Source organism: Entelurus aequoreus, linkage group LG03 (genome assembly GCF_033978785.1).
Source record: "Entelurus aequoreus isolate RoL-2023_Sb linkage group LG03, RoL_Eaeq_v1.1, whole genome shotgun sequence".
Classification (NCBI taxonomy): domain Eukaryota; kingdom Metazoa; phylum Chordata; class Actinopteri; order Syngnathiformes; family Syngnathidae; genus Entelurus; species Entelurus aequoreus.
This window is the reverse complement of record NC_084733.1, coordinates 60,863,853-60,884,699: the sequence shown is the minus strand read 5'-3', so window position 1 is coordinate 60,884,699 and position 20,847 is coordinate 60,863,853. Positions and strand designations below refer to the sequence as shown.

Sequence of the window (20,847 nt, the reverse complement as noted above, 5' to 3'; positions counted from 1 at the left end):
TGCCAATAATCAATCAATAATGTCCATGAATCTTTGACTTACCTGTAGTTATGTTGATGTCAGACATTTCTGAGTAGTTGTTGATGCTGATGGGGTAACTGGTGTTTCCCAGAATGTCCTTTAGTAGTTGTATCACACTCATATCTGTGGTGTTCAGTTCAACAGAGATGATGGATTCATAAACAAATGGAGGATCTGTAGAGACGTTAAACAGAAACAAAACAGTAAATTGTTTGACATTCTCCTTTTTGACTGATTTTTGTGTAAATCTTACGTGTTGTTGTTGTTGTAGAAGGTGTTGTAACAGGACAATATGTCAAATCTGTAAGAAAGACAGAGGTTACACATTTTTAATAAACATAACTGTGTGTGTTGGTATCATTGGATGGAAACTGCTTACTGTATTGATCAATAGATTGACAATATTGTCCATCAAAGGGAATGCTGTTGATGCATCCACATGTGTCATTTGTAATGTTGTCACATGATCCATACTGGAAACACTGGTCACATGACCAACTATGCTGATCCTCACATCGGCACTGGAACCCATCACTGCTTGGACTGCAAACTGCATATAAAAACAAAATGTTTGCTCATTTTAGTTCACCCTTTGCAGACATATCATCAATATGCCAATAATCAACCAATAATATCTATTAATCTTTGACTTACCTGTTGTTATGTTAATGTCAGAGATTTCTGAGTAGTTGTTGATGCTGATGGGGTAACTGGTGTTTCCCAGAATGTCCTTTAGTAGTTGTATCACACTCATATCTGTGGTGTTCAACTCAACAGAGATGATGGATTCATAAACAAATGGAGGATCTGTAGAGACGTTAAAAAGAAACAAAGCATTAATTTGTTTGATATTCTCCTTTTTGACGGATTGTTCTATGAATCGTACATGTTGTTGTTGTAGTAGAAGGTGTTGTAACAGGACAAGATGTAAAATCTGTAAGAAAGACAGAGATTAAATATTTATTTAATGAACATAACTGTGTGTGTTGGTATCATTGGATGGAAACTGCTTACTGTATTGATCAATAGATTGACAATATTGTCCATCAAAGGGAATGCTGTTGATGCATCCACATGTGTCATTTGTGATGTTGTCACATGATCCATACTGGAAACACTGGTCACATGACCAACGATGCTGATCCTCACATCTGCACTGGAACCCATCACTGCTTGGACTGCAAACTGCATATAAAAACAAAATAAGTTTGTTCATTTTAGTTCACCCTTTGCAGACTTATCATCAATATGCCAATAATCAACCAATAATATCTATTAATCTTTGACTTACCTGTGGTTATGTTAATGTCAGAGATTTCTGAGTAGTTGTTGATGCTGATGGGATAACTGGTGTTTCCCAGAATGTCCTTTAGGAGTTGTAACACACTCATATCTGTGGTGTTTAGCTCAACAGAGATGATGGATTCATAAAAAAATGGAGGATCTGTCGGGATGTTAAAAAGACACAACCATAAAAAAACACAATCCAAATCCTTACTTTTAGATTAAAACACTGTTAATCTTACATGCTGTTGTCGTAGTAGAAGGTGTTGTAACAGGACAAGATGTAAAATCTGTAACAAAGACAGGTTAAATATTCATTTCACGAACATAACTGCGTGTGTTGGTACCATTGGTAGAAAATTGCTTACTGTATTGATTGATTGATAGACAATATTGTCCATCAAAAGGAATGCTGTTGATGCATCCACATGTGTCATTTGTGATGTTGTCACATGATCCATACTGGAAACACTGGTCACACGACCAACGATGCTGATCCTCACATGTGCACTGGAAACCATCATTGCTTGGACTGCAAACTGGGGATAAAAACAAAGACCCACTTAATGATTTGTCTACATATTGGAACATTTTTGCAGATATTGACATGTTTGCAAAATTGATTGATAAAAAAACATCTCTCGGAGGCTCCTAAACACATTATTAGGGATGTAAGTAACCTGGGGTCCTCAGGTGGTTTGGGTCTTTTGACATCAGACCCTTTGCCCAGTGTGATGTAGCTAATGTTGATCAGACCCTGGAATGTGTTCAGGTGGTATTTTCTACAAATGGGCATCCAATTAGCCTTCCAGCCGAGCTTGTAGAAGTCAATGATACTCATTCACATTCATACATCAGTGTGAGTGGCACTGAGAGTAAGGTGGGTGAAGTGTCTTGCCCAGGGACACAACGGCAGTGAACAGCATGGCGGAAGCTGGATTTGTACCAGGAACCCTCAAGTTGAACGTCCACTCTACCATTTGAGCAACGCCGCTCCATGGACTAATTGATATAGACTCATTTGAAATTACCTGTAGTTATGTTGATGTCAGAGATTTCTGAGTAGTTGTTGATGCTGATGGGGTAACTGGTGTTACCCAGAATGTCCTTTAGTAGTTGTATCACACTCATATCTGTGGTGTTCAGCTCAACAGAGATGATGGATTCATAAACAAATGGAGGATCTATAGAGACGTTTAAAAGAAACAAAACAGTAAATTGTTTGATATTCTCCTTTTTGACGGATTGTTGTATGAATCGTACATGTTGTTGTTGTAGTAGAAGGTGTTGTAACAGGACAATATGTCAAATCTGTAAGAAAGACAGAGATGAAATATTTATTTCATGAACATAACTGTGTGTGTTGGTATCATTGGATGGAAACAGCTTACTGTATTGATCAATAGATTGACAATATTGTCCATCAAAAGGAATGCTGTTGATGCATCCACATGTGTCATTTGTGATGTTGTCACATGATCCATACTGGAAACACTGGTCACATGACCAACGATGCTGATCCTCACATCTGCACTGGAAACCATCACTGCTTGGACTGCAAACTGGGGCCAAAACAAATACCTTTTCGTTCATCTTAGTTCACCCTTTGCAGACATATCATCAAGATGCCAATAATCAACCAATAATATTCATTAATATTTGACTTACCTGTAGTTATGTTGATGTCAGAGATTTCTGAGTAGTTGTTGAGGCTGATGGGGTAACTGGTGTTTCTCAGAATGTCCTTTAGTATTTGTATCACACTCATATCTGTGGTGTTTAGCTCAACAGAGATGATGGATTCATAAACAAATGGAGTATCTGTGGAGACGTTAAAAAGAAACAAAACAGTAAATTGTTTGATATTCCCCTTTTTGACTGATTTTTGTGAATATTACATGTTGTTGTTGTGGTAGAAGGTGTTGTAACAGGACAAGATGTCAAATCTGTAAGAAAGACAGAGGTTAAATATTTCTAATAAACATAACTGTTGTATCATTCGATGGAAACAGCTTACTGTATTGATCAATAGATTGACAATATTGTCCATCAAAAGGAATGCTGTTGATGCATCCACATGTGTCATTTGTGATGTTGTCACATGATCCATACTGGAAACACTGGTCACATGACCAACGATGCTGATCCTCACATCTGCACTGGAAACCATCACTGCTTGGACTGCAAACTGGGGATAAAAAACAAAGACTCATTTATTGATTTGTAACAATTTTGCAGATATTGATATGTTCGCAAAATTGATTGATAAAAAACATCTCTCGGAGGCTCCTGAACACATCATCAGGGATGTAACCGGAAGTCCTCAGGTGATTTGGGTCTTTTGACATCAGACCCTTTGCCCAGTGCGATCTAGCTAAGGTTGATCAGACCCTGGAATGTGTTCAGTTGGTATTTTCTACAAATGGGCATCCTCTTAGCCTTCCAGCCGAGTTTGTGGAAGTCAATGATACTCATTCACATTTATACACCAGTGTGAGTGGCACTGAGAGTAAGGTGGGTGAAGTGTTTTGTCCAAGGACAAAACGGCAGTCACTAGGATGGCAGAAGCTGGATTTGTACCAGGAAAACTCAAATTACCTGTGGTTATATTGATGTCAGAGATTTCTGAGTAGTTGTTGATACTGATGGGGTAACTGGTATTTCCCAGAATGTCCTTTAGTAGTTGTATCACACTCATATCTGTGGTGTTCAGTTCAACAGAGATGATGGATTCATAAACAAATGGAGGATCTGTAGAGACGTTAAACAGAAACAAAGCAGTAAATTGTTTGATATTCTCCTTTTTGACTGATTTTTGTGTAAATCTTACATGTTGTTGTAGTAGAAGGTGTTGTAACAGGACAATATGTCAAATCTGTACGAAAGACAAAGGTTACACATTTTTAATAAACATAACTGTGTGTGTTGGTATCATTGGATGGAAACAGCTTACTGTATTGATCAATAGCTTGACAATATTGTCCATCAAAAGGAATGCTGTTGATGCATCCACATGTGTCATTTGTGATGTTGTCACATGATCCATACTGGAAACACTGGTCACATGACCAACGATGCTGATCCTCACATCTGCACTGGAAACCATCACTGCTTGGACTGCAAACTAGGGCCAAAACAAATACCTTTTCGTTCATCTTAGTTCAACCTTTGCAGACATATCATCAAGATGCCAATAATCAACCAATAATATTCATTAATATTTGACTTACCTGTAGTTATGTTGATGTCAGAGATTTCTGAGTAGTTGTTGAGGCTGATGGGGTAACTGGTGTTTCTCAGAATGTCCTTTAGTAGTTGTATCACACTCATATCTGTGGTGTTTAGCTCAACGGAGATGATGGATTCATAAACAAATGGAGGATCTGTGGAGACGTTAAAAAGAAACAAAACAGTAAATTGTTTGATATTCCCTTTTTTGACTTATAGTTTTGTGAATATTACATGTTGTTGTGGTAGAAGGTGTTGTAACAGGACAAGATGTCAAATCTGTAAGAAAGACAGAGGTTAAATATTTCTAATAAACATAACTGTGTGTGTTGGTATCATTGGATGGAAACTGCTTACTGTATTGATAAATAGATTGACAATATTGTCCATCAAAAGGAATGCTGTTGATGCATCCACATGTGTCATTTGTAATGTTGTCACATGATCCATACTGGAAACACTGGTCACATGACCAATGATGCTGATCCTCACATCTGCACTGGAAACCATCACTGCTTGGGCTGCAAACTGCGTATAAAAACAAAACATTTTCGTACATTTTAGTTCACCCTTCGCAGACATATCATCAATATGCCAATAATCAACCAATAATATCTATTAATCTTTGACTTACCTGTTGTTATGTTAATGTCAGAGATTTCTGAGTAGTTGTTGATGCTGATGGGGTAACTGGTGTTTCCCAGAATGTCCTTTAGGAGTTGTATCACACTCATATCTGTGGTGTTCAACTCAACAGAGATGATGGATTCATAAACAAATGGAGGATCTGTACAGACATTAAAAAGAAACAAAGCATTAATTTGTTTGATATTCTCCTTTTTGACAGATTGTTGTATGAATCGTACATGTTGTTGTTGTAGTAGAAGGTGTTGTAACAGGACAAGATGTAAAATCTGTAAGAAAGACAGAGATTAAATATTTATTTAATGAACATAACTGCGTGTGTTGGTATCATTGAATGGAAACTGCTTACTGTATTGATCAATAGATAGACAATATTGCCCATCAAAAGGAATGCTGTTGATACATCCACATGTGTCATTTGTGATGTTGTCACATGATCCATACTGGAAACACTGGTCACATGACCAACGATGCTGATCCTCACATCTGCACTGGAAACCATCATTGCTGGGACTGCAAACTGGGGATAAAAGCAAAGACCCATTTATTGATTTGTGTACATATTGGAACATTTTTGCAGATATTGACATCTTTGCAAAATTGATTGATTAAAAAACATCTCTCGGAGGCTCCTGAACACATCATCAGAGATGTAACCTGGGGTCCTCAGGTGGTTTGGGTCTTTTGACATCAGACCCTTTGCCCAGTGCGATCTAGCAAAGGTTGATCAGACCCTGGAATTTGTTCAGGTGGTATTTTCTACAAATGGACATCCAATTATCCTTCCGGCCGAGCTTGTGGAAGTCAATGATACTCATTCACATTTATACACCAGTGTGAGTGGCACTGAGAGTAAGGTGGGTGAAGTGTCTTGCCCAAGGACACAACAGCAGTGACTAGCATGGCGGAAGCTGGATTTATACCAGGAACCCTCAAGTTGGAAGTCCATTTTAACATATGAGCAACGCCGCTCCATGGACTAATTGATATAGACTCATTTGAAATTACCTGTAGTTATGTTGATGTCAGAGATTTCTGAGTAGTTGTTGATGCTGATGGGGTAACTGGTGTTTCCCAGAATGTCCTTTAGTAGTTGTATCACACTCATATCTGTGGTGTTCAGCTCAACAGAGATGATGGATTCATAAACAAATGGAGAATCTATAGAGACGTTTAAAAGAAACAAAACGGTAAATTGTTTGATATTCTCCTTTTTGACGGATTGTTGTATGAATCGTACATGTTGTTGTTGTAGTAGAAGGTGTTGTAACAGGACAATATGTCAAATCTGTAAGAAAGACAGAGATTAAATATTTATTTCATGAACATAACTGTGTGTGTTGGTATCATTGAATGGAAACAGCTTACTGTATTGATCAATAGATTGACAATATTGTCCATCAAAAGGAATACTGTTGATGCATCCACATGTGTTATTTGTGATGTTGTCACATGATCCATATTGGAAACACTGGTCACATGACCAACGATGCTGATCCTCACATCTGCACTGGAAACCATCACTGATTGGACTGCAAACTGTGTATAAAAACAAAACATTTTGTACATTTTAGTTCACCCATCGCAGACATACCATCAATATGCCAATAATCAACCAATAATATCTATTAATCTTTGACTTACCTGTGGTTATGTTAATGTCAGAGATTTCTGAGTAGTTGTTGATGCTGATGGGGTAACTAGTGTTTCCCAGAATGTCCTTTAGTAGTTGTATCACACTTATATCTGTGGTGTTCAACTCAACAGAGATGATGGATTCATAAACAAATGGAGGATCTGTACAGACATTAAAAAGAAACAAAGCATTAATTTGTTTGATATTCTCCTTTTTGACAGATTGTTGTATGAATCGTACATGTTGTTGTTGTAGTAGAAGGTGTTGTAACAGGACAAGATGTAAAATCTGTAAGAAAGACAGAGATTAAATATTTATTTAATGAACATAACTGCGTGTGTTGGTATCATTGGATGGAAACTACTTACTGTATTGATCAATAGATAGACAATATTGCCCATCAAAAGGAATGCTGTTGATACATCCACATGTGTCATTTGTGATGTTGTCACATGATCCATACTGGAAACACTGGTCACATGACCAACAATGCTGATCCTCACATCTGCACTGGAAACCATCATTGCTGGGACTGCAAACTGGGGATAAAAGCAAAGACCCATTTATTGATTTGTGTACATATTGGAACATTTTTGCAGATATTGACATCTTTGCAAAATTGATTGATTAAAAAACATCTCTCGGAGGCTCCTGAACACATCATCAGAGATGTAACCTGGGGTCCTCAGGTGGTTTGGGTCTTTTGACATCAGACCCTTTGCCCAGTGCGATCTAGCAAAGGTTGATCAGACCCTGGAATTTGTTCAGGTGGTATTTTCTACAAATGGACATCCAATTATCCTTCCGGCCGAGCTTGTGGAAGTCAATGATACTCATTCACATTTATACACCAGTGTGAGTGGCACTGAGAGTAAGGTGGGTGAAGTGTCTTGCCCAAGGACACAACAGCAGTGACTAGCATGGCGGAAGCTGGATTTATACCAGGAACCCTCCAGTTGGACGTCCATTTTAACATATGAGCAACGCCGCTCCATGGACTAATTGATATAGACTCATTTGAAATTACCTGTAGTTATGTTGATGTCAGAGATTTCTGAGTAGTTGTTGATGCTGATGGGGTAACTGGTGTTACCCATAATGTCCTTTAGTAGTTGTATCACACTCATATCTGTGGTGTTCAGCTCAACAGAGATGATGGATTCATAAACAAATGGAGGATCTGTACAGACGTTAAAAAGAAACATAGCATTAATTTGTTTGATATTCTCCTTTTTGACGGATTGTTGTATGAATCGTACATGTTGTTGTTGTAGTAGAAGGTGTTGTAACAGGACAAGATGTAAAATCTGTAAGAAAGACAGAGATTAAATATTTATTTCATGAACATAACTGCGTATTTTGGTATCATTGGATGGAAACTGCTTACTATATTGATCAACAGATAGACAATATTGCCCATCAAAAGGAATGCTGTTGATGCATCCACATGTGTTATTAGTGATGTTGTCACATGATCCATACTGGAAACACTGGTCACATGACCAATGACGCTGATCCTCACATCTGCACTGGAAACCATCACTGATTGGACTGCAAACTGCGTATAAAAACAAAACATTTTGTTCATTTTAGTTCACCCTTCGCAGACATATCATCAATATGCCAATAATCAACCAATAATATGTATTAATCTTTGACTTACCTGTGGTTATGTTAATGTCAGAGATTTCTGAGTAGTTGTTGATGCTGATGGGGTAACTGGTGTTTCCCAGAATGTCCTTTAGTAGTTGTATCACACTCATATCTGTGGTGTTCAACTCAACAGAGATGATGGATTCATAAACAAATGGAGGATCTGTAGAGACGTTAAAAAGAAACAAAGCATTAATTTTTTTGATATTCTCTTTTTTGACAGATTGTTGTATGAATCGTACATGTTGTTGTCGTAGTAGAAGGTGTTGTAGCAGGACAATATGTCAAATCTGTAAGAAAGACAGAGATTAAATATTTATTTAATGAACATAACTGCGTGTGTTGGTATCATTGGATGGAAACTGCTTACTGTATTGATCAATAGATAGACAATATTGCCCATCAAAAGGAATGCTGTTGATACATCCACATGTGTCATTTGTGATGTTGTCACATGATCCATACTGGAAACACTGGTCACATGACCAACGATGCTGATCCTCACATCTGCACTGGAAACCATCATTGCTGGGACTGCAAACTGGGGATAAAAGCAAAGACCCATTTATTGATTGGTGTACATATTGGAACATTTTTGCAGATATTGACATCTTTGCAAAATTGATTGATTAAAAAACATCTCTCTGAGGCTCCTGAACACATCTTCAGAGATGTAACCTGGGGTCCTCAGGTGGTTTGGGTCTTTTGACGTCAGACCCTTTGCCCAGTGCGATCTAGCAAAGGTTGATCAGACCCTGGAATGTGTTAAGGTGGTATTTTCTACAAATGGACATCCAATTATCCTTCCGGCCGAGCTTGTGGAAGTCAATGATACTCATTCACATTTACACACCAGTGTGAGTGGCACTGAGAGTAAGGTGGGTGAAGTGTCTTGCCCAAGGACACAATGAAAGTGACTAGCATGGCGGAAGCTGGATTTATACCAGGAACCCTCAAGTTGGACGTCCACTCTAACATATGAGCAACGCCGTTCCATGGACTAACTGATACAGACTCATTTGAAATTACCTGTAGTTATGTTGATGTCAGAGATTTCTGAGTAGTTGTTGATGCTGATGGGGTAACTGGTGTTACCCAGAATGTCCTTTAGTAGTTGTATCACACTCATATCTGTGGTGTTTAGCTCAACAGAGATGATGGATTCATAAACAAATGGAGGATCTGTAGAGACGTTAAACAGAAACAAAACAGTAAATTGTTTGATATTCTCCTTTTTGACTGAATATCGTATGAAACTTACATGTTGTTGTTGTAGTAGAAGGTGTTGTAACAGGACAAGATGTCAAATCTGTAAGAAAGACAGGTTGAATATTTGCAATAAACATAACTTGGTGTGTTGCTATCATTGGATGGAAACAGCTTACTGTATTGATCAACAGATTGACAATATTGTCCATCAAAAGGAATGCTGTTGATGCATCCACATGTGTCGTTTGTGATGTTGTCACATGATCCATACTGGAAACACTGGTCACATGACCAACGATGCTGATCCTCACATCTGCACTGGAAACCATCACTGCTTAGACTGCAGACTAAAAATAATAACACACATGTTAAGATTACTTATGTCAAATACTTGGGGCCTGATTTGCTAAGATCCAAATACCACACGCTTAACAGTGGGTGCCATCCATAAAATAGTGTCTTAACCGTAAAAAAAAAAGGGTCACTCAACTTAATTCAGTCAGGTCATCTTGTTGCTTTGACTAAATTAAGTTGAGTCAACTTACAGTGTCAAGTATAATACACTTCAAAACATGAGTTGACATTCAGTCTGATGTAAGATTAACTGAAAAAATTGTTAAAATAACTTTAAAATAAGTTGGTTCAATATATTTAACAGGTTTCTACAACTGTAAGTGAAATAGTCTCAACATGGTAAATGATCTGTATTTATATAGCGCATCACTGTACCTGAGCATATGTCTATATATGTATACATACAGTATATACATTATCACTTTCACACGCACACACACACACACACACACACACACACACACACACACACACACACACACACACACACACACACACACACACCAGTGACGTGCGGTGAGGTTCATGACTGGTGAGGCACTGACTTCATCACAGTCAGATTTACAAACATATGAACCCTAAAGAGTATCCTATTCACCATTTCATTGGCAGCAGTTAACGGGTTATGTTTAAAAGCTCATACCAGCATTCTTCCCTGCTTGGCACTCAGCATCAAGGGTTGGAATTGGGGGTTAAATCACCAAAAATGATTCCCGGGCGCGGCGCCGCTGCTGCCCACTACTCCCCTCACCTCCCAGGGGGTGATCAAGGGATGGGTCAAATGCAGAGGACAAATTTCACCACACCTAGTGTGTGTGACAATCATTGGTACTTTAACTTAACTTTAACTTTACACATACAAACTGTAGCACACAAAAAAGCACATTTAATAAAAAAAAACGTTATTATGGTCTTACCTTTACTTATAAATGAAGTCCATGCGCAGCTCCTTTTGAACAAAAGCATCGATAACTTGTTTATAGAAGTCTTCCTTATCTTTCTTCAGTTTTAAAATTCTCTCTGTCTCGATGGAGATCTTCCTTTAAGTATTACCTCCTGCTTCGATTGAAAGTCCAGTTTAGAAAACTGTTTTATTTTAGATATGTAATCCTCCATGTTAATAATCCAGGCAAGAGGAAAAAATAAACAATCGCTGCTAACTGTTGCAGCTTGTTGTCACTTCTTCTGCCGCCCTAGTAGTCAGAAGAATGATCTCTGGGATCACTACAGCTCTCTACCACCAGGAGGCGGGATTACTGCGAGCCTCACACAGTGCGTCTTTTGCAGCCGTTTTATGATTGCGCAGCACAAGAAATACGTTACACACATACAGTTGTTGACAAAATACACTGTACATTATACAGCTCAGCTAACTAAACTATGGAAATGTATAATATAATTCATATATGGATGGCGTGGCGAAATTGGTAGAGTGGCTGTGCCAGCAATCGGAGTGTTGCTGGTTACTGGGGTTCAATTCCCACCTTCTACCTTCCTAGTCACGTCCGTTGTGTCCTTGGGCAAGACACTTCACCCTTTGCCTCTGATGGCTGCTGGTTAGCGCCTTGCATGGCAGCTCCCGCCATCAGTGTGTGAATGTGTGTGTGAATGGGTAAATGTGGAAATACTGTCAAAAGCGCTTTGAGTACCTTGAAGGTAGAAAAGCGCTATACAAGTATAACCCATTTATTTATTTAATTATATAGCAATACGGTCTCACTGCACAGCAGGCCAGCAGTTAGCCGAGTCATTGCACAATCCATGGTGAGGCTCAACTCAGTGACGTGCCTCAACTGGCTGCTGATCACCGCACCGTCTCTTCTCAGTATTTGAACGGCAAATGTGAAAATTCAGCGATTTTGAATAAAAATTATCTAAAACTGGTGAAGTTAAATGGAAAATAACTTTATAGTATAATCACTGGATACATATAACAATAAAAAATTGTTTTTTCTTTTTACATTTTTTTTCTTTCCATGATGGCACGTGAGGCCCCGCCTCACCTGCCTCCCCTGACTGCACGTCACTGACACACACACACACACACACACACACACACCAGTGACGTGCGGTCACTAAAGGCAAGAAAAAAAATGTAAAAAGAAAAAAAAATAATTAAATTGTTATATGTATTCAGTGATTATACTATAAAGTTATTTTCCATTTAAATTCACCAGTTTTAGATTATTTTTATTCAAAATCGCTGAATTTTGCCGTTCAAATACTGAGAAGAGACGGTGCGGTGATCAGCAGCCAGTTGAGGCACTTGTGCCTCAACATGGATTGCGGACTCTGCTAACTGCTGGCCTGCTATGCAGTGAGACCGTATTGCTATATGAATTATATGATACATTTCCATAGTTTAGTTAGCTGAGGTATATAATGTACAGTGTATTTTGTCAACAACTGTATGTCTGTAAAGTATTTCTTGTGCTGAGCAATCATAAAACTGCTGCGAAGACGCACTGTGTGAGCCTCGCAGTAACCCCGCCTCCTGGTGGTAGAGAATGCACTCCCGCCGCAGAATGCACCCCTGACGGGAGCGCCACACCAACCAAAGCCCACACCCAAACCCTCCACGTGCAAGACCGAATCCACCCAAAAAATGTCACTTAACAAGAAGCCAAAAAGTGCAAAAACAACAATGCTCGCGCCGGAGGAGCCGTGAACGATTGCAGGGACACAACATTAGGTACACCTGCAGACTGCAGCACGGATTTCATATTTCATTCATTCACAACTCCTCCAACACGAACACCACTGTTCCCGCACTTATAAGTAAAGGTAAGACCATAATAACGTTTTTTTTATTAAATGTGCTTTTTTGTGTGCTACAGTTTGTATGTGTAAAGTTAAAGTTAAGTTAAAGTACCAATGATTGTCACACACACACTAGGTGTGGTGAAAGTTGTCCTCTGCATTTGACCCATCCCCTTGATCACCCCCTGGGAGGTGAGGGGAGCAGTGGGCAGCAACGGCGCTGCGCCCGGGAATAATTTTTGGTGATTTAACCCCCAATTCCAACCCTTGATGCTGAGTGCCAAGCAGGGAAGAATGCTGGTATGAGCTTTTAAACATAACCCGTTAACTGCTGCCAATCACATAATGAATAAGATACTCTTTATGTTTGTAAATCTGACTGTGATGAAGTCAGTGCCTCAGCAGTCATGAACCTCACCGCACGTCACTGACACACACACACACACACACACACACACACACACACACACACACACACACACACACACACACACACACACACACACACACACACACACACACACACACACACACAGCACTAATCACGAGATATCAGGAGCAGGGAACCTCAACATGAGTTTGAGCAAGCTGGGATCAAACCGGTAACTCTCTGTTGACAAACTGCTTTTTTATAAGACAGCCATTCTGTCCACTGAGCCATGCCACCCATATGGAGACAGTTGATGCTACTCGTAATTTCTTTCTGTATCATGTAATGGTCACCGCTAAACATTACTAAAGAAAACAAAAAAAAAGATGTTGGTTGAACTTTTTTTTATCAGATTTTCAAGATTCAACATGAGACGTCACATTGCTGACGTATGAGTGTTGGTTGAAAGGCCCACCTTGATTTACTTTCTGAAGTTAACTGAACTTATTATTATGGGTTTTTAATACATTTCTGCGCTTTTTAGTAGTTCTAGTTGCCATAACTCTTTTTACTTATTTGTGATGGGCTATTTGTTGTGTCAACCTGACAACAATATTTATTTTCACTAAACGCCAAAATCCCTTTCAACAGTGTACTATACGTGGGCGTGTTGCATGCGATCTACTAACACTGCACATAAAACTGAAAAGTGGTGCACCTTGTTTAAATGAGGATTTTGCGTGTAGTATACAGGCATCACAACAGACAATCTCCTGCCCATTCATGTTATCATGCTCTTACCTGTGGCGTTTTACTATGTTTTCAAACAAGCAGAAGACATCTACCACTTTTATGGGCATTTTAGAAGCAGTCCTGCAGTACATCAATATTGAAAAAAAAAATGTTTACTGCTAAAGGTGCATGGGAGAGAGGCTGCACTACTGTGCTCAAGACACAACAAATTCATACTTTAAGAGGTTACTATCATATAGGATATATAAATTGAAGTTAATTAATTAACTCATATTATGTTTTGCATATGGTGAATGTTTATAATTATCTTGGAGAAAGCAAACCACCAGTTTAACTAGTAGGTATTTCAGTTTGGGTACATAATAACATAGGGCCCTTTTATATTGACATGTGTGTGTAGATTGGATTAGTTCTTGCGGAAGAAAAGGCATTAAAATGATCCGTGAGAAGCGACTACATGTTTAGCTTAATGCCAACATTTAAGTTACGACCAGCATCTGCTGTCTTTCCTGACACTTACACACAAACATCTCCTTTTATGGTCAGGGTGTGCTGTCCTGACTTAGCACACACCCAGAGACAGAAAGGAGGAATATAAAAACTGATGGTTTGGCCTCTCCAAGTTAGGAGAGACACATTTTCTTGACTTGACCTCCTCCAGGACCTGCAGTCCTGTATAATGACGCTCGCTTGTAATAAAGCAACTTTTTGTTCAGTAAAGCGTCTCTGACGTCTCTTTTGATCCAGCTGCACTGCTGAGTCACCCTTCTGTCTGGACGACGATGACAAGACCAGAAATACACATCATTTTGGCGTCACAAACTGAGCTGCTGCATTGCTTCGACGTTCATGGACAGGCAGCATGTGCCGTGACGGACTCTCTCACTCAGCCGGCAAAAATCAGGTGAGTTTCTTGCTCACACTTGAGAGACAGAGTTGGCCTCATGTACTTGCTGCACGGACGCGTTGGGGCAGGCTAAAAATAGAACCATGTGTGGGTCTGGTCGGCATGTGTGATGAATTAAACGATAATTTGCTTTTTATTTGGGTAAATTTAAAAAAAGGGGGGAGTACCCATTAAGTTTGAACAAGTAAGAAGAGTAATGAGCGATGAAGTGAAAGTGAAAGTTAAACCTTGGATGGTCGAGCGTTTAGTTTTTATGATGAACAGCATTGCACAGACAGAAAATGGAAGTGGCCACCTTCTAAGTATCGGTAAGACAGAGGCGAATCAGTAATTGCATGTCGCGGAACTTTGTGAAAATATAGTCATATAGTCGTAGCATAATTGGAGTTTAACCTGCACAGGTTCTATTTTTTACGTGAAAGATGAAAGCTCAGACGGAGGTAACATGAGCTCTGTGATTTATGGCGCGTGTGGTAACAGCGGGCACACATTTTTATTTGAATTTGGAGGTTACAGAGACTCTCACCTTTGTTATGTTTTTTATGTTTAATTTGCCGACTATTCTCCAAAAGGGAACGGTTGTCTTCGGGCTTTTATTTAATATTCGGCTGAGGTAACGGGAGGACTCAGACATTTTCTTTTGGTCCGTAGATTACTTTGTCTATTTTGTTCTACAAACATTTTATAAAGTGTTTATTTATTTATTCTGCTTCAGGGAATGAGTGACTGATGTATGGTTACTTTTAGAGATGTAGAGATAAATAATTTTTTTAATGGATGAATGTGGTGAAAATAAAACCCCATGGTTTCGAATGAGATAACTGAAACATCCAATAAAAGGACACTGACAGGTAAAAGACGCCAAGAGAAGATGGAGGTGAGGCGTGAGAGAAATGTTTTAAAGTATATAAATAGTTGAAGAAATTAGACGGCCGTAGATGAAACAATAATAATAGTAATAATAATAATAATGTAATGCAAAATTGAAATGGGTGCTGGGAGGTGTGAGTTATGGCTGGACTGTTTTATTGTTTTTATTGACGTAAACACATATGAACTTAACATATTTAGGGGCCTCTAGAAGAGATCTGGCTTTTGCGGCATGGTAATAAACAGTGGACCTTGTAAATATTTACAAGCTATTCGTCAGTAATACGATGTTTATTATTAATGCTCATCTCCTTACTTACAAATTAAAGGAGACCTGAATATATTACATGTATGTTTAAGTCGTTTGAATTCGGAGTGTAATCTAACATTTTTAGGGAGGATAGACATCCCATTTGCAGTGCATCATACATCTAGTTGCTAAGCTAAAAAAGATAATGGCATAACAAAGAATAAATACAGTGGAACGGCAATCAGATCAGTTAGCTATAATACTGTTGATAGAATAATGCGAGTAATAAACAAAAGGGGATAAGTGCATGCTTTTATTTTGTAGATTATCATACACGACAGGAAGTCACAGAGTGCATAAGCATAGCTTGACGGCATGCTAAAATGTGAATGTCAGACACAGACAATCGTTTAGACGCCCAAAACACAGGAATCAGTGAAATAATGACATTTAAATCATGTGCTGGATAAACAGCACTATTTCTCAGTCGATGCATGGACACGTGTGGGACCATAGCAGTAAAACGACAGCTTGCTTTGAACATTTTCAAATAATAAATGCAAATTAAAATATAAAGAGTTGGAGAAATTATTCTTCTAAGTTGTCAAAGCAAAGTTTAATTCACTTACAGACAGTGTTTAACTAGTTTAAATTTTACTGAAAAACCTAAGCATGGAGGAACATAAAAAGGCATATGCTTTCAAAAGTGCAGGTAAAATGAATAAAGTAATACGTGTAAACTTTGAAGTAGGAATATTGATTTAAGGTTTATTAGAACAATTAATGTTGTGCTTTTAACAGTGTTGGGACTAACGCGTTACTTTGTAACGCGTTACTGTAACGCCGTTAGTTTTGGCGGTAACTAGTAATCTAACGCGTTATTTTTTATATTCAGTAACTCAGTTACCGTTACTACATTATGCGTTACTGCGTTATTTTACGTTATTTTTTATGTAGTATCGGCTAGAAACAGAAGATCTGAGTGTGTTTTATTGGAGCGCTGCGGTGTCAAGGAAAAGAAAAGGCGTGCTTTGTGTGGGTGGGGGCGGTGGGGGCGGTGGGGGCGGTGGGGGCAGTGGGGGCGGTGGGGGCTCCCAGACCATAGTTGAGGGGCGCAGGGGAGACGTTCCTCCAGGGCCTATGCACTTCGGGGCTAACAAACTTCACTTTACCCGGCAGTGGGTCTTTACAGCTGAGGGTGAATGACGAGGCCGGCGGTTTGTTGCAACTTTGTGACTTTATTGGACGCAGCCCTCCACCAAGCAAGAGCACCTGCACGCACTCACTGTCGCCGTTCCCTCACCTCTCTCGCCCACTCACTCACTGACGTCACTCATCTCACATGCTGTCATATCTTAAACACACATAGGTTACTCTCATAACAACTAACAAGACATCATGATGAAGCCAGAAGTCAAGTTTCTTAACATGGAGACATTCTCAATACTTTTCTTTTGTCAAGCACAAAGAAAATACAATTTTAGTTAAATGTAAGTTGTGTCTTGGATCAAAGATCCTATCTACTTAAAGTTAAAGTTAAAGTGCCATTATGTTGCAGCTATTTAAAATAGTTTTGTCAATTTTTTCTGGCCTAAAATAAATTGGCCCTTTGAAACATATCTTTGTCTTTGTGTGTTGTATGTAGACCACATTGCTTTCTGAGTTCAGTGATGCAGATGCATGTCAAGTTGATCAACAGATTGTATTATTCTCCAGTGCAATAACAGTACTGAAATGAAGGCTAAAAGGGCATTAATGGGAGCCTTAAAAAAATAAAAAAAAATAAAAAAAAAGAAGTAACTAAATACTTACTTTTCACAGTAACGCATTACTTTTTGGTGTAAGTAACTGAGTTAGAAACTGAGTTACTTTTTAAATAAAGTAACTGGTAACTGTAACTAGTTACTGGTTTTCAGTAACTAACCCAACACTGGCTTTTAAACATCGTATGCAGGTGGCTTAACAACATAAATAATAGATATTGTAATGAGACAGCAGTGATAACAAAAACAACGTATTTTCATTTGCAGACACGCCAAATGAAATACTGAGGGTGGGATATCCATTCAGATATCCCACTGATTGACCCTCCTGAACATCATATGCTGATCGGCCCTCCAACATGGAAAGGGGTGGAAAACACTGTGCATCGAGCAAGAACGGCAAGGTGTACAAGAACGCACCGGACGTCCTAAGGTTTCTCTGGAGGTTCATGAGAACAGCATGGCAGAAGAAGATGATACTCAAAATGTGGTGTAGGGTAGGGGGAGTCCTCATCCCAAAGGAAAAGGATGCGGAGAACATCAGTCAATTCCGTCCAATCTGCCTGCTAAACGTTGAGGGCAAAATCTTCTTCAGTGTCATTGCACAGAGGATGGGCGAGTATCTGCTAAGAAATGAGTACATCGATGCAGCTGTACAAAAGGCAGTAATATGAGGATTCCCCGGATGCTCAGAACATTTCAGCATGATCTGGCACCATATCCAAGTGGCAAAGGCGGAGAGAAAGGATCTCTACATAGTCTTCCTTGACCTCGCCAGTGCCTTCGGTTCGGTGCCCCATGAACTCCTGTGGTCTGGTTTCAACTTCTTCCACACACCATCACAGACAGCCCTGGTTAAATCCTATTTCCAGGACGTGCAGTTCTGCTTCACCACCTCTGACTTTATCACCTCTTGGCAGCGCTTGGAAGTAGGCATCATGGCGGGATGCACTATCTCACCCCTGGCATTCACAATGGCGATGGAGGTCATCATCCGCGCCTCAAAGTGGGTGGTAGGCGGTCAGCAGGTTGACTCTGGCCAGCACTCCCGCCCCCACTCAGAGCTTACATGGATGATATTACAACGTTGACCACCACCATCCCGTGCACTAAGAGGCTTCTCAGAAAACTGGAAGAGAACATCAGTTGGGCCCGTATGAAGATCAAACCAGCCACGTCACGAAGCATCTCAATTGTGAAGTGAGTGCTCTCAGACCTGAAATTCTTCATTGGATATGACCCAATCCCAACAGTGTCTGAGCAGTCTGTAAAGAGCCTTGGCAGGTGGTATGAAGCAAGCCTGAAGGACAAAGACCAGGTGCAACAACTGCGTAAGGATAGCAGCAGTGGCCTACAGTCCATCGATAACACCCAACTGCCTGGAAAGTTAAATGCCTGGTGCCTGCAGTTTGGACTCCTACCCAGGATACTGTGGCCCCTCGCAGTTTATGAGGTCCCAATCTCAACCGTGGAGAAGTTGGAAAGAGGAGTCACAGGCTACATCAAAAAATGTCTCGTAGTTCCACGATGCCTTACCACCATAGGCCTCTACGGAGATGGCATCCTCAAGCTGCCCCTCACCAGTCTCACAGAGGAGTTCAAGTGTGCAAAAACAAGACTCCAGATGACACTGAATGAATCCAGAGACTTCGTAGTGAGAAACAATGCACAAACATTGGCAACAGGGCGCAAATGGAGACCAGTCAAAGCAGTGGAAGAAGCAACAGCAGCTTTCGGACATGCTGACATTGTGGGCTACGTACAGCAAGGAAGAGGAGGCTTTGGGTTAACAGCTACCCGCCCAGCTTGGAGTATGGCCAAAGCACCAGAACAGATGAAGATGGTGGTGGACGAAGTACGCCGCCAGGAGGAGGCTGCAAGATGGGCCAAGGCAGTCTGTCTGGGCAAACAGGGTCAGTGGACGAGATGGGACAGTGTGGAGAGGAGGAAGATCAGCTGGAAGGACATGTGGGCCATTGAACCGAGGCAGTTGAGCTTTGTCATCAGAGCTACATACGACAGGAAAGACCCCTGCTGGGACCCCAAGTAGCAAGCCAGGAGGTATGCGGTCAGCTTAGGCCTGACTCAGGGAAAAGGACACCCCTGCCATGCATAGTCCCATGAGAAGTCTGCTGCTCAACACCAAGCAACTCATGATGAATTGGGATTGACGCAAGCCCTGGGCCGATCACCCTGTGGCTGGCCACCCCTGGAGAGCGCATCTAGTGATAAGGCCGAAACGCCCAGTGACCCAGGGGCACACTACTGATGATGCATCCAAATTGCAAAGCACCCATCCACCATTCCACCAGTCATCACTAAAGACACCAAACATTCTGAAGTATATGCCAGCACAAAGGAATTTACAATTTATCCTGTGTTTTGTAAACTTAGTAACTACTAAGTGACATCAAATCTAATCATTTTTATTTATATGGCATCATTTAAAACCTCTTAATGGTTGCAGAGTACTGGATAGTAATAAGAATGAACATTTAAGAGCCAGATACAACTAGACACAACCTTGAACCGGAACCAGTCGTGTCACTTTGAAAGTATATACAAATAAACGAAGAGATTACACACAGATGATTGGACTTAAATGCAAAGATAGGAGGTGGCATTTAGCGCACCAAAGGGTAAAAGGTCTGAAGCTTTGAACAAACAGCAGAGAAAGTACATGTGATGCCTTCTGGATGTTATTCTAGACTTTGGGACGACAAGGAGAAATTAATCAGCAAACCCCAGTGACTGTTTGTGGGTGTACATTTTGAAGATGTCGAAAAAATATTGAGGTGAGGAAAGCGATTTAAAAACAGTACAAGACAATTTCAAGATAATTCTTAAAGTAAATGTATTACCGATGGGAATATGTTGGATTATGGTAACGTGGTCACCTTTTGATAGTCGTTAAAAGCAAGTAACAATTTGTACTAACGCACATGTTCAATCCAACCTAAGGTAAAAATTGAATAGATAAGTAAATATATAAAAGCAGAGATTACGCGCTCAAAATGTGGTACATGATAAAACGTGTTTGATGTTAGCTAACAGGCTAAAAGGATAAAAATTGATTAAACAACTAAATTAATTTATTTGTCAAACTTGAAACCAAAATTGTGTCTGTGTGCATTAAAGGAGTAT

General features: G+C 39.8%; 1 protein-coding gene across 6 annotated transcripts in view; it reads right to left on the bottom strand.

Annotated features, from left to right (window-relative positions):
- The window catches only part of LOC133646691 (mucin-2-like), a 108,279-nt gene that overhangs the window by 51,786 nt on the left and 35,646 nt on the right, over positions 1-20,847 (bottom strand). For 4 of the 6 annotated variants that reach the window (XM_062042345.1, XM_062042344.1, XM_062042346.1 and 1 more), the window contains 39 exons: positions 9,853-10,023; positions 9,729-9,776; positions 9,497-9,649; positions 8,838-9,008; positions 8,710-8,757; positions 8,478-8,630; positions 8,202-8,372; positions 8,074-8,121; positions 7,842-7,994; positions 7,183-7,353; positions 7,055-7,102; positions 6,823-6,975; positions 6,547-6,717; positions 6,419-6,466; positions 6,187-6,339; positions 5,528-5,698; positions 5,400-5,447; positions 5,168-5,320; positions 4,891-5,061; positions 4,768-4,812; positions 4,536-4,688; positions 4,259-4,429; positions 4,136-4,180; positions 3,904-4,056; positions 3,323-3,493; positions 3,204-3,251; positions 2,974-3,126; positions 2,697-2,867; positions 2,569-2,616; positions 2,337-2,489; positions 1,674-1,844; positions 1,548-1,595; positions 1,313-1,465; positions 1,036-1,206; positions 908-955; positions 676-828; positions 401-571; positions 275-322; positions 43-195 (listed from right to left, as the gene is read on the bottom strand). In XM_062042345.1, the coding sequence (XP_061898329.1) occupies positions 43-195; positions 275-322; positions 401-571; positions 676-828; positions 908-955; positions 1,036-1,206; positions 1,313-1,465; positions 1,548-1,595; positions 1,674-1,844; positions 2,337-2,489; positions 2,569-2,616; positions 2,697-2,867; positions 2,974-3,126; positions 3,204-3,251; positions 3,323-3,493; positions 3,904-4,056; positions 4,136-4,180; positions 4,259-4,429; positions 4,536-4,688; positions 4,768-4,812; positions 4,891-5,061; positions 5,168-5,320; positions 5,400-5,447; positions 5,528-5,698; positions 6,187-6,339; positions 6,419-6,466; positions 6,547-6,717; positions 6,823-6,975; positions 7,055-7,102; positions 7,183-7,353; positions 7,842-7,994; positions 8,074-8,121; positions 8,202-8,372; positions 8,478-8,630; positions 8,710-8,757; positions 8,838-9,008; positions 9,497-9,649; positions 9,729-9,776; positions 9,853-10,023 (4,830 nt within the window). The remainder of the gene's footprint in view (positions 1-42; positions 196-274; positions 323-400; positions 572-675; positions 829-907; positions 956-1,035; positions 1,207-1,312; positions 1,466-1,547; positions 1,596-1,673; positions 1,845-2,336; positions 2,490-2,568; positions 2,617-2,696; positions 2,868-2,973; positions 3,127-3,203; positions 3,252-3,322; positions 3,494-3,903; positions 4,057-4,135; positions 4,181-4,258; positions 4,430-4,535; positions 4,689-4,767; positions 4,813-4,890; positions 5,062-5,167; positions 5,321-5,399; positions 5,448-5,527; positions 5,699-6,186; positions 6,340-6,418; positions 6,467-6,546; positions 6,718-6,822; positions 6,976-7,054; positions 7,103-7,182; positions 7,354-7,841; positions 7,995-8,073; positions 8,122-8,201; positions 8,373-8,477; positions 8,631-8,709; positions 8,758-8,837; positions 9,009-9,496; positions 9,650-9,728; positions 9,777-9,852; positions 10,024-20,847) is intronic. The other 2 variants (XM_062042348.1, XM_062042349.1) reach the window with 2 other exon arrangements.